This window comes from Mauremys reevesii, linkage group 21, assembly GCF_016161935.1.
Source record: "Mauremys reevesii isolate NIE-2019 linkage group 21, ASM1616193v1, whole genome shotgun sequence".
NCBI lineage: Eukaryota > Metazoa > Chordata > Testudines > Geoemydidae > Mauremys > Mauremys reevesii.
Window position 1 is genome coordinate 19,981,599 of NC_052643.1, and position 18,840 is coordinate 20,000,438.

General features: G+C 45.2%; 1 protein-coding gene across 1 annotated transcript; it reads left to right on the forward strand.

Annotated features, from left to right (window-relative positions):
• The first annotated feature begins 750 nt into the window (after positions 1-750).
• VAMP3 (vesicle associated membrane protein 3) lies at positions 751-18,662 on the forward strand. The gene is made up of 5 exons (XM_039508629.1): positions 751-881; positions 11,937-12,018; positions 14,130-14,288; positions 14,867-14,918; positions 16,758-18,662. Coding segments are annotated over exons 1-5 (315 nt in total). The 5' UTR covers positions 751-879; the 3' UTR covers positions 16,778-18,662.
• Positions 18,663-18,840: the final 178 nt, after the last annotated feature.

Consider the following 18,840-nt stretch of genomic DNA (forward strand, 5'->3'; position numbering starts at 1 on the left):
GAGATCCAGACTAACACGGCTACCCCTCTGATAAAAAATACACAGTCACCTGCCCTGGAAACCTGCCTCACCCTGTCCCTAGGGAGGTACAGGTACCTGCCCCCTCCCCAGGGACACACAGGAACCTGCCCCCCGCTCCAGGGACACCCAGGAACCTACCCCCCCATCGAGAGACACCCAGGAACCTCCCCCCCAACTGCCCCCCCCAGAGACACCCAGGAATATCCCCCCCAACCTGTCCTCCCCAGAGACACCCAGGAACCTGCCCCCAACCTGCCCCTAGAGACACCCAGGAACCTCCCCACAACCTACCCCCGAGACACCCAGGAACCTCCCCACAACCTGCCCCCAGAGACACCCAGGAACCTCCCCACAACCTGCCCCCAGAGACACCCAGGAACCTGCCCCCAACCTGCCCCCAGAGACACCCAGGAACCTGCCCCCAGAGACACCCAGGAACCTGCCCCCAACCTGCCCCCCCAGAGACACCCAGGAATCTCCCACAACCTGCCCCCCCAGAGACACCCAGGAACCTGCCCCCAGAGACACCCAGGAACCTCCCCCAACCTGCCCCCAGAGACACCCAGGAATCTCCCCCAACCTGTCCTCCCCCTCCAGGGACACACAGGGACCTGCCCCCTAAGCCCCGCCCCAACACACCTGCCCCCAGCAGCAGGGGGCCGGCAGAAGCGCGCGCGCCGTTACACAAGCGGGCGGTGGGCGGGGCCTGGCCAATCCCCGCCCCTGGACCGTCACATCCCCGCAGCCGACTGCGCGAGTGGCGGCGGTTTCCGGTTCGGGGCCAGTCGCACAGCTTCGTCCTGCGTTGCCGGGCGGTTCCCCAGCCCCCCTCGGAGCCTCGCCCCTGCCGCCGCCGCCATGTGAGTGCGGGTCCCGGAGCGGCTCCGCGCCAGCTGCCGTCGGGTCGGGCCGGGCCGGGCCTGCGGGGGGGGGCCGGTGCCCTCCTTCCCGGACGGGGGCCGCCGCTAGTGTCCCTGGGCCGCTGCTCAGGGCACGGGCCGGGCCGGGCGGGGCCCAACGGTCACGTTCTGCGCCCTGGGGGCAGGAGCCGCGGTAGCCCGCGGCATTGCCCGCGCTGCGGGCGGCGGGGTGGGCATGGCCGGGGGCCGGGCGGGGTGGGGCGGGCGGCGGGGCGGTCACGCCTCGCTGCGCCGCGGCGGGGGGCTGGAGCCGCGGTAGCCCGCGGCATTGCCCGCGCTGCGGGCGGCGGGGCGGGCATGGCGGGGGGCCGGGCGGGGCGGGCCGGGACGGGAGGGGGGGCCGGGCGGCGGGGGGGGTATGGCGGGGCCGGGGGCCGGGGTGGGCATGGCGGGGGCCGGGGCGGGGCCGGGCGGCGGGGCGGTCACGCCTCTCTGCGCCGCGGCGGGGGGCCGGAGCCGGGCTGGCGCTGGTGGGCCCAGGTCCCAGCTGTGGTGCAGGCGGTGTGTGCACGGGGCCCGCTGCTGCGGGGACGTGGCGGCCCAGCTGGAGTCGGGGCTGCTCACCAGCGTGTCACACACGGTCCTGCCGCCGCGGCCGGTCTCTGCTCGCTAACCCGGCAGCTGCCGTCGTTCGCTTGTGTCCCTAACTCTGCGCGGGAAGCCTCACGCGCAGCATTCCCTTCATTTCCCCCCGCCTCTCTGAGAGGAGTGATTCCCGTTTAGCCACAAGGGGTTTGCTGGGTCGCAGAAACTCCTGCTTTCGTGCTGTTTGCCTCTTAAGGGAGATGATAGCTGTGACTTCCGTAAGGGCTGCCTTTCCAGAGTAGGAAAGAGTAACATACGCATGGCATTAGATCGTTTAACTTTCTGTGGGCAGTGTGGTTGGGGATTTTTTTTCCTGTCAAATGACAAGAACATTTTTTTAACAGGTTTAGCACCAGTGAAAGGAATCTGGGAATTTATATACTCCTGTTTGTTCACAAAATTGGTAAATCATGCATTGTGACTCTTACAGACAGCTTCATGCTGTTAAATGTGCTAGCCAGTTCATATTAGGTTGACAAAAATTAATCAAAATGTTCTTTGTTTCTATATTATAGTGTGCAGGGATGGTAAGCTCTGTGATTCTGCTTAGACTCCAATGTTTTAAAATTGAACATAGGCACTCTTCTGAGCCATTAGTTAGCGATTCAGGGAGCTTTTTAAAATATACTGGCAAAAAAAAAAGCCTTTTATTTCTTTGGTCTCACCAGTTGGGAGGGAAGGGGAGATATTGTGGGATTGTTTATTTCCTTTTGGTTTTGTACTGTTTTATTTTACAAACTAAAGGAACCTGGTTATTTGGTGCTGTTTTTAAAAGATGGCATATATTGTGATAGAGTATTCATTCTATAAGTTGGTGTGTTTATAGTGACAATAGTACTTTGAGCAGTGAAAAAAGTGTTAAAAGCATTTTAAAATGAGAGCAAATCAGGGGATAGTTAAAAGATTTCTCCTAAAATAGATGCTACAAACAACATGATCTTGGTCCAGAAGGGACCATTCTGATCATCTATCTGACTCCTGCATTGTACTATCCAAAGAACTGCATCAAGTCCATAATTTCTGTTGGAGCTATAGCATAAGAATGGTCACACTGGGTCAGACCTATGGTCCATTTAACCCAATATCCCGTCTTTAGACAGTGGCCAGTGTCAGATGCAATTGCCCTGTTCTGTTCATTCCCTGTAGCAAGTGATCCATTCCCAGCTTCTAGAGGTTGGAGGTTGAAGGACACCCGGAGCATGGGGTTCTGTCCCTGACCATATTGACTAATACCCATTGATGGACCTATCCTCCCTGAACTTATCTGATCCTTTTTGGAACCCAGTTAGACTTTTGGCCTTCACAACATCCCCTGGCAATGAGTACTACAGGTGGAGTGTGCACTGTGTGAAAAAGTATTTCCTCTTGTTTAAAACCCGCTGAGTATTAATTGCATTGTGTGACCCCTGGTTCTTGTGTTGTATGAAGGGATAAATAACACATCCTTCTTCACTTTCTCCATATTAGTCATCATTTTATAGACCTCTGTCATATCTCCCATAGAATCATAGAACTGGACACGACCTCAAGAGGTCATCTAGTCTCATAAACTTATAGACTTTAAGGTCAAAAGGGACCATTATGATCATCTAATCTGACCTCCTGCACAATGCAAGCCACAGAATCTCACCCACCCACTCCTGTAACAAACCCCTAACCTATGTCTGAGTTATTGAAGTCCTCAAATTGTGGTTTGAAGACCTCAAGCTGCAGCGAATCCTCCAGCAAGTGACCCATGCCCTATGCTGCAGAGGAAGGCAAAAAACCTCCAGGGCCTCTGCCAATCTGCCCTGGAGGAAAATTCCTTCCCCACCCCAAATATGGCGATCAGTTAAACCCTGAGCATGTGGGCAAGACTCATCAGCCAGCAGTCCAGTCCCCTTCACTCATGGCAGGACTAAGTATTATCTAGACCATTCCTGACAGCTGTTTGTCTAACCTGCTCTTAAAACTCTCCAATGATGGAGATTCCATAACCTCCCTAGGCAGTTTATTCCAGTGCTTAACTGCCCTGACAGGAACTTTTTCCTAATGTCCAACCTAAACCTCCCTTGCTGCAATTTGAGCCCATTGCTTCTTGTCCTATCCTCAGAGGTTAAGAGCAGCAGTTTTTCTTCCTCCTTGTAACAACCTTGTATTTACTTGAAAACTCTTATGTCCCCTCTGTCTTCTTTTTTCCAGACTAAACAAACCCAATTTTTTTTTTCAACCTTCCCTCATAGGTCATGTTTTCTAGACCTTTAATCATTTTTGTCGCTCTTCTCTAGACTCTCCAATTTGCCAACATCCTTCCTGAAATGTGGTGCCCAGAACTGGACTCAATACTCCAGTTGAGGCCTAATCAGCGCGGAGTAGAGTAGAAGAATTACTTTTCGTGTCTTGCTTACAACACTCCTGCTAAGACATCCCAGAATGATGACTGCCAGATTTCTTTTCGCGGTATTCCTTCCTAGGCAGTCATTTCCCATTTTGTATGTGTGCAAACTGATTGTTCCTTCCTAAATGCATTTGTCCTTATTGGATTTCATCCTATTTGCTTGAGACCATTTCTCCACTTTGTCCAGATTATTTTGAATTTTAATCCTATCCTCCAAAGCAGTTGCAACCTCTCCCAGCTTCGTATCGTCCACAAATTTTATAAGTGTACTCTGTATGCCATTATCTAAATCATTGATGAAGATATTGAACAGAACCAGACACAGAACTGATCACTGTGGGACTCCACTCATTATGCCCTTCCACTGATAACTACTCCCTGGGAATGGTTTTCCAACCAGTTTTGCACCCATCTTATAGTTGCTCCATCTAGGTTGCATTTCCCTAGTTTGTTTATGAAAAGGTCACGTGAGACAATATCAAAACTCTAGTAAAGTCAAAATATACCACTTCTACTGCTCTCCCCACCCTCAAGGCTTGTTACCCTGTCAAAGAAAGCTATCAGGTTGGTTTGACATGTTTTGTTTTTAACAAATCCATGCTGACTGTTACTTGTCACCTTATCTTCTAGATGTTTACAAATTGATTGCTTCATTATTTGCTCCATTATCTTTCTTGGTTCAGAAGTTAAGATGACTGGTCTGTAATTCCCTGGGTTGTCCTTGTTTCCCTTTTTATAGATTGGCACTATATTTGCCCTTTTCCAGTCATCTGGAATCTCTCCCATCTTCCATGACTTTTCAAAGATAATCACTAATGGCTCAGATATCTCCTCAGTCAACTCCTTGAGTATTCAAGGATGCATTTCATCAGGCCCTGGTGACTTCAAGACATCCAATTTGTCCAAGTAACTTTTAACTTGTTCTTTTGCTATTTTAGCCTCTTCTGATCCTACCTCATTTTTACTGACATTCACTATGTTAGATGTCAAATCACTACCAACCTTCTTGGTGAAAACTGAAACAAAGAAGTCATTAAGTACCTCTGCCATTTCCACATTTTCTGTTATCTTCTTCCCCCCCCCAATTGAGTAACAGGCCTACCTTGTCCTTGGTCTTCCTTTTGCTTCTAATGTATTTGTAGAATGTTTTCTTGTTTCCTTTTATGTCTCTAGGTAGTTTGATCTCATTTTGTGCCTTGGCCTTTCTAATTTTGTCCCTACCTACTTGTATTATTTTTTTATATTCATCCTTTGTAATTTGACCTGGTTAAAAAGATAGGAAACAAAGGGTAAGTAAATGATCAGTTTTCAGAACGGAGAGAGGCAAATAGTGGTGTCCACCAGAGGGTCTGTTCTGGGACTAGTCCTATTCAACATATTCATAAACGATCTGGAAAAAGGGGTAAACAGTGAGGTGGCAAAATTTGCAGATGATACAAAATTACTAAAGATAGTTGAGATCCGGGCAGACTGTGAAGAGCTACAGAAGGATCTCTCAAAACTGGGTGACTGGGCAACAAAATGGCAAATGAAATTTCATGTTGATAAATGCAAAGTAATGCACATTGGAAAGCATAATCTCAACTATATATATAAAATGATGGGGTCAAAATTAGCTGTTACCACTCAAGAAAGAGATCTTGGAGTGATTGTGGATAGTTCTCTGAAAACATCCACTCAATGTGCAGCGGCAGTCAAAAAAGCGAACAGAATGCTGGGACTAATTAAGAAGGGGATAGAAAATAGGACAGAAAATATGTTGCCTCATATAAATCCATGGTACGCCCACATATTGAATTCTATGTGCACATGTGGTTTCCCCATCTCAAAAAAAGATGTATTGGAATTGGAAAAGGTTCAGAAAAGGGCAACAAAAATTATTAGAGGTATGGAACAGCTTCTGTATGAGGAGAGATTAATAAGACTAGGACTTCTCATCTTGGAAAAGAGACTGCTAAGGGGAGATATGATTGAGGTCTAAAATCATGACTGGTGTAGAGAAAGTAGATAAGGAAGTGTTGTTGACTACTTAAAACACAAGAATTAGGGGTCACCAAATGAAACTAATAAGCAGAGATTTAAAACAAATAAAAGGAAGTATTTCTTTACACAGTGTATAGTCAACCTGTGGAACTCCTTGCCAGAGGAAGTTGTCAAGGCCAAGACTATAAAAGGGTTCAAAAAAGTAGTAGATAAATTCATGGAGGATAGGTCCATCAATGGCTATTAGCCAGGATGGGCAGGAACAGCGTCCCTAGCCTCTGTTTGCCAAAAGCTAGGACACCATTTCTGCCCATCCTGGGGCACCTGGCACTGCCCACTGTCGAAAGACAGGATATTGGGCTAGATGGACTTTTGGTCTGACCCAGTAGGGCCGTTCTTATGTATGACCTAGTTTCCACTTTTTGTAGGACTCTTGATTTTTACATCATTGAAGATCTCCTGGTTAAGCCAGGGTGGTCTGTTGCCATACTTCCTGTCTTTCCTACGCAGTGGGATAGCTTGCTTTTGTGCCCTTAATAATGTCTCTTTGAAAAACTGCCAACTGTCTTTTTCCCCTTAGACTTGCTTCCTCTGGGATCTTACCTACTGACTCCGAGTTTGCTAAAGTCTGCCTTCTTGAAATCCATTGTATTTATTATGCTGTTCTCCCTCCATGATTCTAAGGCAGAAGTGGGCAAACTACGGCCCACGGGACCTTCCTGCCAGACCCCTGAGCTCCTGGCCTGGGAGGCTGCCCCAGGCCCCTCCCCTGCTGTTCCCCCTTCCCCACAGACTCCGCTCGCTCTGGCGCAGTGCTCTGAGCGGCAGGGCTGCGAGATCCTGGGGCAGCGCGGTTGTAGAGCCTGGTCTGCCCTGGTGCTCTGAGCTGCGTGGTGGCATGGCTGGCTCTGGCCGGGCGGCACGGCTGTAGTGCTGCCAGCCACCGGTGCTCCAGGCAGTGTGGTAAGGGGGGCAGGGAGCAGGGGGGGTTGGATAGAGGGCAGGGAAGTTCGGAGGGGCAGTCAGGAATGAGAGAAGGGGTTGGATGGGATGGTGGTGGGCAATCAGGGTTGGTAAGGGGACAGGGAGTGGGGGTGTGTGGATGGGACAGAGGTCCTGGAGGGGCCCATCAGGGAACAGGGGGGGTTGGATGGGGCAGGAGTCTCGGGAGGAGGGGGGACATCAGGGGGCGAGAAGCGGGGAGGGGGTGGCGGTGGGCCATGCCTGGTTATTTGGGGAGGCACAGCCTCCCCTAACCAGCCCTCCATACAATTTCTGAAACCTGATGCGGCCTTCAGGCCAAAAAGTTTGCCTGCCCCTGTTCTAAGGAATGGTAGAACTCTCTAATTTCATGAGTGCTTTCAGTCATCTCTTTTCCAGGCTGACTAGTCCCAGTCTTTTTTGTTTTTGTTTTTCCTCATATGAAAGCTGTTACATACCTCCTGATCATTTTTGTTGCCCTTCTCTGTACATTTTCCAATTCTGATGCATCTTTTTTTGAGACTGGGTGACAGTAACTTTAGAGAGAAATTTTCTCGATACTTTAAATGACTGCTTCATGGAGCAGCTGGTACAGGAACCCACAAGGGGAGAGGCAACTCTAGATTTAATCTTGAGTGGAGCGCAGGAGCTGGTCCAAGAGGTAACTGTTGTAGTTACCTCTTGGAAATAGTGATCATAATGCAATAGCATTCAACATCCCTGTGGTGGGAAGAACACCTCAACAGCCTAACACTGTGGCCTTTAATTTCAAAAGGGAGAACTATACAAAAATGAGGGTGTTAGTTAAACAAAAGTTAAAAGGTATAGTGACTAAAGTGAAATCCCTGCAAGTTGCATGGGCCCTTTTTAAAGACACCATAATAGAGGCCCAACTTCAATGTATACCCCAAATTAAGAAACACAGTAAAAGAACTAAAAAAGAGCCACCGTGGCTTAACAACCGTGTAAAAGAAGCAGTGAGAGATAAAGACTTCCTTTTAAAAAGTGGAAGTCAAATCCTAGTGAGGCAAATAGTAAGGAGCACAAACACTGCCAACTTAAGTGCAAGAGTGTAATAAGAAAAGCCAAAGAGGAGTTTGAAGAACGGCTAGCCAAAAACTCCAAAGGTAATAACAAAATGTTTTTTAAGTACATCAGAAGCAGGAAGCCTGCTAAACAACCAGTGGGGCCCCTTGCTGATCAAAATACAAAAGGAGCGCTTAAAGATGATAAAGTCATTGCAGAGAAACTAAATGAATTCTTTGCTTCAGTCTTCACGGCTGAGGATGTTAGGGAGAGTCCCAAACCTGAGCCAGCTTTTGTAGGTGACAAATCTGAGGAACTGTCACAGATTGAAGTGGCACTAGAGGAGGTTTTGGAATTAATTGATAAACTCAACATTAACAAGTCACCGGGACCAGATGGCATTCACCCAAGAGTTCTGAAAACTCAAATGTGAAGTTGCGGGACTATTAACTAAGGTTTGTAACCTGTCCTTTAAATCTGCTTTGGTACCCAATGACTGGAAGTTAGCTAATGTAACGCCAATATTTAAAAAGAGCTCTAGGGGTGATCCCGGCAATTACAGACCGGTAAGTCTAACGTCGGTACCGGGCAAATTAGTTTGAAACAATAGTAAAGAATAAAATTGTCAGACACCTAGAAAAACACAAACTGTTGAGCAATAGTCAACATGGTTTCTGTAAAGGGAAATCGTGTCTTACTAATCGATTAGAGTTCTTTGAAGGGGTCAACAAACATGTGGACAAGGGGGATCCAGTGGACATAGTGTACTTAGATTTCCAGAAAGCCTTTGACAAGGTCTCTCACCAAAGGCTCTTACGTAAATTAAGCTGTCATGGGATAAAAGGGAAGGTCCTTTCATGGATTGAGAACTGGTTAAAAGACAGGGAACAAAGGGTAGGAATAAATGGTAAATTCTCAGAATGGAGAGAGGTAACTAGTGGTGTTCCCCAAGGGTCAGTCCTAGGACCAATCCTATTCAATTTATTCATAAATGATCTGGAGAAAGGGGTAAACAGTGAGGTGGGTAAGTTTGCAGATGATACTAAACTTCTCAAGATAGTTAAGACCAAAGCAGATTGTGAAGAACTTCAAAAAGATCTCACAAAACTAAGTGATTGGGCAACAAAATGGCAAATGAAATTTAATGTGGATAAATGTAAAGTAATGCACATTGGGAAAAATAACCCCAACTGTACATACAATATGATGGGGGCTAATTTAGCTACAGCGAGTCAGGAAAAAGATCTTGGAGTCATTGTGGATAGTTCTCTGAAGATGTCCACGCAGTGTGCAGAGGCGGTCAAAAAAGCAAACAGGATGTTAGGAATTATTAAAAAGGGGATAGAGAATAAGACTGAGAATATATTATTGCCCTTATATAAATCCATGGTACGCCCACATCTCGAATACTGTGTACAGATGTGGTCTCCTCACCTCAAAAAAGATTCTAGCACTAGAAAAGGTTCAGAAAAGGGCAACTAAAATGATTAGAAGTTTGGAGAGGGTCCCGTACGAGGAAAGATTAAAGAGGCTAGGACTCTTCAGTTTGGAAAAGAGAAGACTAAGGGGGGATATGATAGAGGTATATAAAATCATGAGTGATGTGGAGAAAGTGGATAAGGAAAAGTTATTTACTTATTCCCATAATACAAGAACTAGGGGTCACCAAATGAAATTAATAGGCAGCAGGTTTAAAACAAATAAAAGGAAGTTCTTCTTCACGCAGCGCACAGTCAACTTGTGGAACTCCTTACCTGAGGAGGTTGTGAAGGCTAGGACTATAACAATGTTTAAAAGGGGACTGGATAAATTCATGGTGGCTAAGTCCATAAATGGCTATTAGCCAGGATAGGTAAAGAATGGTGTCCCTAGCCTCTGTTAGGCAGAGGATGGAGATGGATGGCAGGAGAGAGATCACTTGATCGTTGCCTGTTAGGTTCACTCCCTCTGGGGCACCTGGCATTGGCCACTGTCGGTAGACAGATACTGGGCTAGATGGACCTTTGGTCTGACCCGGTACGGCCATTCTTATGTTCTTATAGTTCTGTTATGTACTATAGTACCAAGCACATTGGTTGAAACTAAAGTTTTGCTTAACAGCTTGTAATTGTCAGGATCGCCTCTGGAGTCTTTTTTTTAAAAATCAGTGTTACGTTAGCTATCCTGCAATCATCTGGTACAGAGGCTGAGTTAAGTGGTGGGTTGCATACCACAATTATTAGTTTTGCAATTTTATATTTGAGTTCCTAGAACCATCTGTTCCTGGTGACTTACAGCTGTTTAATTTCTCAGTTTGTTCCAAAACCACCTCTCTTGACACCTCAATCTGGGACAAGATTTGTCCTTAGATTTGTCACTTAAAAAGAATGGTTCAAATGTGGAGACCTTCTCCACATCCTCTGCAGTGAAGACCAATGCAAAGAATTCCTTCAGCTTCTCCAACAGCCTTGTCGTCCTCTAGCACCCCAATTGTCCAGTGACCCCACTGACGGTCTGTTTGGCAAACTTCCTGCTTTTGAAGTACTTAACAAAAACAACAAATTTTTGTTTCTTTATCTAGTTGCTTTTCACGTTCTTTTACACTTGATTTGCCAAATTTTATGCACCTTTTTTTTCCTCAGTATGATTTGACTTCCAGTTTTTAAAAGGATGCCGATGCCTTTTTGCTTGTAACCATGTCCATGCAGTTTTCAGGCATTTCACCTTTGACTTTTCCTTTTAATTTCTATTTAACCAGCTTCCTCAGTTTTGTGTAGATCCCCTTTTTGAAACATATCCAGTCTTGATTTAAAGACTTCCAAGAGATGGAGAACCCACACATCTCTATGTAAGTAGCTTTATGTTTAAGGACACCTGAGGCCCAGTTGGTGTCCTGTCCAGTGTCCTATCTAGATTTGTGTTCATAATCAATATTGAAAGGTGGTACAGCAAGCAAACGATAAAAGGCCAAAATACAGGATATGTTGTAGATCAGAGGTTCTCAACCTTTTTCTTTCTGAGGCCCACCCAACATGTTGTTAAAACACCACGGCTCACGTGTGCCACAGCAACTGTTTTCTGTATATAAAAGCCAGTGTTTTTCTGCATATAAAAGCCAGGAACTATGTCAGGGACAATTGCCCGAGTCCCCATGCCACAGTGGGCTCCCACCAAGCGAAGTTGCTTTGGCTTCAGCCCCATGCAGTGGGGCTTTGGCTTTCTGTCATGGGCCTCACAAGTCTAATGCTGGCCATGGTTGGCGGACCCCCTGAAACCTGCTTGTGGCCTCCCCCCCCCCTTCAGGGGCCCCGGACCCCTGCTTGAGAACCACTGTTGTAGGTGTCTTATGTGTACAAACTGTAAATGTGCCTGTTCTTCTTCCTCCATTGGGGGTATGCAAGACAAATCAGACTCCGGAAAGGGGCACAGTAGTCTGGAAAGGTTGAGTCCCACTGCTCTACAGGGCTTCTTTCACCTTCTTCTGAAACATCTGGTATTGGCCACTGCCTCGCTATTCTGTGGGGAACTTTTAGGAGAACAAGTCGCGTGTGTGTTGCATGTTTCCAGTAACTGACACAATCTTTTTCTGAGTTCAGTAGCTTCTAAAAAGAATTTAAATGCCCAAATTCAACAAAGGGAAAAAAGTGCACACAAGCTCATGTGCTTTTTTTATGGGGGGGAATCCCTAAACCCATGTTCTTGGCCAATCAAGAGCAACTGTACACCATGTTCTGAGCTGTAGTGCCGCTCTTCTCTCTCCCACCTGCTTCTCTGCTCTCCAGTGGCATTGCAGCCATTCATTGGTGGCAAGTTTGGAACACTGTCTGAATTCTATGGCTAAAGCTTGCTGCTGAAGCTTCACTCCTCCACTGCAAAAGAAATCTAACTTTCTTTCTTCTGATGTATTTTAGCTCCTTGGGAATGTCCCGCCTTTTTTTGTTATGACCATTGGTGTTTACATTTATTTTCACTGGTTTGTTTGCAAATTACCAAGCATACTTTTAGGTGGTATATAAATGTAATTAACAGTATGATATCATAGTGTAACTGTCTCTACACTGCAGGTCAACAAGTGGCCCTGGAAGCTCAAGTAATGCCTCTGGCAGTAATCGTCGCCTTCAGCAGACACAACACCAAGTAGATGAGGTATGGCTCTTGTATAGAGCAGCTTTACCATTCCTTTGACCGTGGGAAACCTGACAGAGGGAAGACATATGGAAGTGTTGTGTGGGCAAAGTTTAAAGTTGTCTGCTTCAGTGTATGAACTAAAAGCTAGAATGTCTTCGTTTGTCCCTCTTGTGATCTGAACTATCATTTTGAGACTCATTGCAGGAAACCTGTGATACTTTACAGGTGTTGACCTGCTCCTGCAAAGATGAATATCTTGTGAGCCAATGTGTTAGCTACACAACTTCAGTTGGTTTCTGACAGAGAATGAGCTTTGCTATTTGGAAATCCACAATTGCCAGGGGTTCCTAGTTGTGTATCAAAACTATGGCAAAACTTCCTGTGTGAGCCAAAAACCATCCTTGTCTGAGAGCCTTATATCTTTCTGGCTGGATAGGGTAGCACATAACTTCCTTTTCAGAAGTCGTAGGTGCATTGTACAGCAACTCCTCGCTTAACATTATAGTTATGTTCCTGAAAAATGCTACTTTAAGCAAAACAATGTTAAGTGAATCCAATTTCCCCATAAGAATTAACCCCCCCCCCCCTTTACATTAAGTCCCAGGGAAATGTTTTCATCAGACAAGACTATATTTTTATATATATAACACATCCACACAGTATACATTTTAAACAAGCAATGTAATACTGTACACAGCGATGATGATTGTGAAGCTGGGTTGAGATGGTCTAGTCAGAGGGTGGGATATTTCCCAAGGAATGCCTTACTGCTAAATGATGAACTAGCACTCGGCTGAGCCCTCAAGGGTTAACGTGTTAATGTAGCCTCACACACTACAAGGCAGCACGAATGGAGGGAGGAGACACAGCGTAGTGTGCACATGAGAGAGAGAGACAAGCATTGCCCCTTTAAGTACTCTGACCCTACCCTAAGTACACTGTCTTTTTAAGTAGATCAGCAAGTTGAGACAGCAGCTGCTGCCAGCAAGCTCCTTCTGTCCTGAGCCCTGTTCTGTCCTATCCCCCCTTCTCTGTGGAGATAGGGTACAAGAGTGTGAGGAGGGGGGCACCATGATATTAGCATGCCTCTTCTCTTCTCCCCCCCCCCTTACAATCCCCCACCGCACAGCAAGAAGGAGGTTCCCGGGAGCAGCTACAAGGCAGAGGGCAGGAATAGCACATGGCAATGTGGGAAGGGACAGCTCCCTCACAGGGAACTTAGGGGGGTGCCGGTCCACCCTGGTTCCAAGCCCCCACCAGGTAGCTCCAACAGGCTGCTCTTTCTACAAGCAGTGGACAAAGCAGGTGGCTGCCAAACAATGTTATAAGGGAGCATTGCACAACTTTAAATGAGCATGTTCTCTAATTGATCAGCAATGTAACAATGTTAACCGGGACAACGTTCAGTGAGGAGTTACTGTGTTGTTCAAATGCCAGTTGTGGCTTCCATAACTGAGTTTTTCTTACACAGTTCTGACCCTTCTCTAACATGCTAGATTATTAGTTAAATGCTTTTGTTTCAATAGGAGTACGTTTATAAACAAAGTTTCTGATATTGAAACCCCATGGCAGGCACTGGGAATCTCCAACTCAATTACTTTGGCCTGGTCTACACTGGGGGGTGGGGGGAAGGGAGGGTCGATCTAAGTTATGCAACTTCAGCTGTGTGAATAATGTAGCTGAAGTTGACGTACTTAGATCAGCTTACCTTGGTGTCTTCACTACAGTGAGTCGACTGGTGCCGCTCTCCCGTCGACTCTGCCTGCGCCTCTCGTCGAGCTGGTGTATAGGAATGGACGGGAGAGCGCTTGGGGATCGATTATCACGTCTAGACTAAAAGTGATAAATTGATTTTCCCCCCCCCCGGATCGATCGCTGCCCGCCAATCTGGCCAGTAATGAAGACATACCCTAAGTTCCACAAGTCTTTTAACTAATATAAGAACCTAAGTTCAGTATTGTCTATTCTTAATCAAAAAGGCAATATCTTCTGCTTTATTTAAAAACAAACTCTTGAATGATGTTAATGTTATAAAAGATGTTTGTCAGGATCTGCTGAATGCTTAAAGTGTTCAAAGGGATGAACATCTAATGAATGAATAACTTACTGTGACTATTAAATCACTGTAGGTGGTTGACATCATGAGGGTGAATGTAGACAAGGTGTTGGAACGAGATCAGAAGCTGTCAGAGTTGGATGACCGTGCTGACGCACTGCAGGCAGGAGCTTCCCAATTTGAGACCAGTGCTGCCAAGCTGAAAAGAAAGTATTGGTGGAAGAATTGTAAGGTAACCATGACTCGAGTATTTCCAATACAAATTAATGTTACTAAAAACTATAAGTAGCTGAATACTACATAAAGGGGAAGAAATCCAGGTGACTTTTAACCATGAAAACATACGGCCAATTTCTGCAGCCTTTACTCATGGTGAATAGTATTTAAGATTACAATATCCGGTCCTTAATGAGCATCTGGCTTAGTGAAGTAGATGAACTGGCCAAAAGTTGGGTGGCCTGGCCACGTTCCTTTACACAAAACATTCTCCAGGACAGAAATGTGGTCAAGGATAAATGAATGTACTAATTTAAGGTGTTGGATTTCTAGGAGGAAGAAATTCAGTGATATGGATTGAATGATGACAACACAGACACAGCCCTACAAAGAACCTTTAGTCTCTTACAGTCATGTCTGCTAATTACAGGGAGGCCTGGGAGCACATAAAGATATTTGCTGCGAAGCCAAGACAGAGTGTAAAACGTTAATTGTAAGGCAGGGGAGCAGTAGTTGGGTCTAGAGAATCAGCCCTCCTTTTTAAAAAAATATCTAAGTGAGTTGTTTGTACTAAATGATGTGCTTTTTTGACAGATGTGGGCAATATTGATAGCAGTTGTTCTCATCATTCTCATCATCATCATTGGTAAGTGTTTAGCTAAAGCACTGTTTTGTCAGTAGGACTAGTGTACATGGGGCATAAGACTGTAAGTCAAATGCAAAAAGTTGTTAATGTAACACTCTCTCGGTGTGACTGCTAGTACATAGGTCATAATATTCAAAAGTTAAGGTTCACACAGTAACGCTAACTTAGCCATATTGCATGCTTGACATATGCAGTAGTCCAAAGTAGTACTTACACTGCTAAATTAATGTTTGAACGTAATCTGTGTGATGTGGTGAAGTTATGGCTTCTGTGGGAACCTTAACTGTTGAATCCCAGGCTCTTGCGCACTGAGTAGAAATGGGATCCCTCAGGAGACTGGGACCCCTGAGTCCCAGTCCCAGCTTTGCCAGTGACAGAGAGTGACCAGGTCACTTGACCACTTCTTTGCCTCCATTTCTCAATCTTTAAAATGGGGATAATGGCGCATACCTCACAGGGGTTTCCAAAGAGTAACATGAAGTGCGTTGAGAACCTTAGATGACAGAGCTGTGGACATACACACTTATCAAATTCATCTTTCATAGTATTTCTACATTTATTAATCCTTTAGACTCCAGGTTCAATAGCCTTACGTCACTTTTCTTTCTTGCAAAGCAGTCTGGCCCTCTTCTATTGGATCACACCCTTTTCCTAATCCCAAAAGGGGTACTCCAGCCAATCAGACTCCCCTTGCTGTCTTCCAGCCCAGAAGTCAGGCAAAACAAACAACAAAAAAAGTAGGGAAGCGTCATATGAGGTTCTCCTCCAATCCTCGATAGTGCTTAGATAGCAAGGTAGTTGGGCCAGGTCTACACTGTAAACTTACATAGTTATATCAGTGTTGTGCAGGGGTGTGAAAAATCCACACCTGTGAGCGACGCAGTTATACCTGCCTAACCCCTGTTGTAGATAGTGCTATGTTGACAAGAGAGCTTTTCCCTTAAACATAGCTACCGCCTCTCATGGAAGTGGATTAACTATGCCAATGGGAGAAGCTCTCCCATCATTGTAGTATTGTCTTCACTGAAGCGCTACAATCCAGGCAAGAGCTTTCATCTGCCTAGCCTCACTTGAGTGCAGGAAACCCCACTGACTTCACGCACTAGCTTTCCTGCTGGAGCAGAAGCCTGGGGGAGAAGGACGACAGGCAGTTCTCAAGAATTCATCACCGGTGAACAAGCTGTTTAAACAAGTATATTGCAGTAGAAGTTTTAAGAGGAAAGAAATTCATGCACCCTTGTTTGATATCCAGATTTTACTTTTCCCAACTTCTGAATGTTGCCAGATGTACCCTTGTGTATACGATAGCCACAAGCCCATGATTGTAACTGGTAACGAACCTATAAATACAAATGCAAGTAGAGGTTTTTCTGGTGTGTGCAAAGAAGACTGTGGGTTCATGCTCTGGCCATAGTAGAGCCAGTGAGCTTATAACTAATTACACTGCCTGGTGTTCAGCTCTTTGAACTTGTGATGTAGCTGCTAAAAAGCTTTCCAGCAGGATTCATTTACTCTCTAGCTCTGACAGTGTGTTCATTTCTTACCTTTTGACCTGTTTGTAACACAATCTACAGCAACTAATTGTGATACTACAAACAGAATTGTGACCATAGGTGAGAAATACCTGGTACATGAATTCTAAAAGTCACTCCTGTGCAAGAATGAAACTTGCCCTGTGGTAAAACAAACACAGGAAATTATTTAGAATTTCCTTATGTTGAATACTTTGTGTTCAGTAGCTCAAGTCTTTAAGTTGCAGGGTGGTTCTATGCCTCTTTGATGTGGGAGGGTGAGGGGAAGAGAACTGTCACTTTTCCAATCCTTATTTTTCTGTTATAGTCTGGAGTGTGTCCCCGTGAGTTACAAGAAGAAATGCAAACCAGCGGAAGCCATCTCTCTCCTTCAAACCTGCTGTATTCTCAAGCTCTCACCTACTGATGTATAAAGCAAAATTATTTTGATTAGTCGTGTGTTAACTTTCTCTGGTTTATAAAAAATGTGCCTTTTATTTAAAAGTTACACTCCTAATTTTAAAATGCTAATAAGCACAGCCCACACCTTGCACAGTGCCTTGGTAATCTTGAGTATGAGCTGGTGAAGAGGATTTCATGTTTGCGTTTGAGAATCTAGAAGCAATGTATTGTTGCCAGTGACTACTGCATTCTAGATAAATGTGAAGAGTATGTTTGGATATCTGTCCTCTTCACTGTCTCTTCTGTGCCCCAATTTAAAAGTGTCTTTTCTAACACACTACTAAAGGGGTGGGAACCAAATCTTAAATTTGTGCCTTCTTGGAAGAAACTCTTAACACCTCTGCCATTTGAACAGACTTTGCCTGCCTTGTCTTACGCCATTAATGCCTTCGGACTAGTTGTGGAAGAACCTGCCACCGTTGTAAACACTACTTGTCGTTCACTGTTGTTTTATGAATATGCAGTTAAATTCTATTATTGAAGCTCTAAAGATTTGAGCACTGAACCATTAGTGCTGCCTTGTGGCATTTGTGATTAAACACGTCTAAGGTGTTTACATTCTCTTCTAAAGACAGTCTGTCACTTTTGGTGCCAGTTTAATCTGAAAGAGTACCCTTTAAAAATGTTTAGTGTTTGTCATGTAGACACTAAAGTTGGTTTTGTTTGGGGTTTTTGTCTTTTGCCAAAAAGTAGTTCAGTGAAGGCTTTTCTTTGCAAGCCAGCAAGATGTTTCCAGTGTAGAATCAGTGCCAAATGTAGTTTAAAATTTTATATGTATTTATATGTAATCTGTTTGCATTACTTCACAAATTGTCTTCCCTCTAAACTAGTCCTCAGAGTGAGTGTTCCCCTAGGACTTCAGGAAAGGCTGGTAACAAATACTGTTGCCTCATCCCTCTTATCGCCAGACTTTTTAGGTATGGGTGACTCCTCTCCATGAGGAGGGAAAAAAATAACTTGGTGCTTCACCCATTGAGTCGCCACTGTGTGTACTCTGTCTAATCTGCCTGTTTCTAATTTCTTACCAGTCCTTGTTTCTACTTCCTCTGTATAGTTTTCCTTTCTCTTGTCTCTTTTTCTCCCTTACTTTTCGGGGTAGATTTGCAAGTAGCTACACTGTGTAATTGATTCACGAACCTAATCAACATAGCCTTCTTTGAGTGTTGGATGCTGCTTTAGCTGTTGAATTATGAGCCAGACTCTTGATAGACAACTACCAGAAAGATGTGACCGAGTACTCAGAGGGTGGCTAAGCCCAATGGTGGATCTGCTCTCTAAGCACCTGGGAAGAAATATTGACCTCTTTACCCCCAAAGTACAAGATGCTTTAGAATGGTGTTTTTGGTAGTGAGTGTTGTGGAAAGTTGCTCTTCTGCCTTATAATTAACTATCTAAGGCCTTGCCTGTTTGAGGATGAAGATGGAGAGAGGCAAGGATTTCAATGCCTACTGAAGTACTTTAATTTCTGCTCTACCTTCATCATTGCAGTGACTAAATGTACAAAGTCTCTTAGAAAAATAACTCTACTGTATAAATGCACCATGGACCAGTAACGAAGCTAACTGTACAAACTGAAATCTTATTAACTCATAATTAAGAAATTTTTTACTATTATGTTTATGCTGCAGCTTTTAAAGAAATATCAACTCTGTATAGTAGTTCCTGCACTTTCAGAGGTTTCTAAGTGTATGTCATCAGGAGGGCACATGTCCCTGCACTGTGCTGGCAAAGAGGCCTTTGTAACATTTAATAAAGTGGCTTTTGAAACTTCCGTGTGTGTGTGTGTGTGTGTGTGGGATGGGGGTAGGAGGGGGGTGTTAGGAAGAAAGGTCTCTGCTGCCTTGCACTGCTGGGGAGGGCGGCTGTGCCTCCTGCGGGGTGGGTGTTGAGGGCAGAGTGGGCCAAGGGCGGTTTCTGAGCTGGGACAGGCTATAGCCCCGGATCCCAGC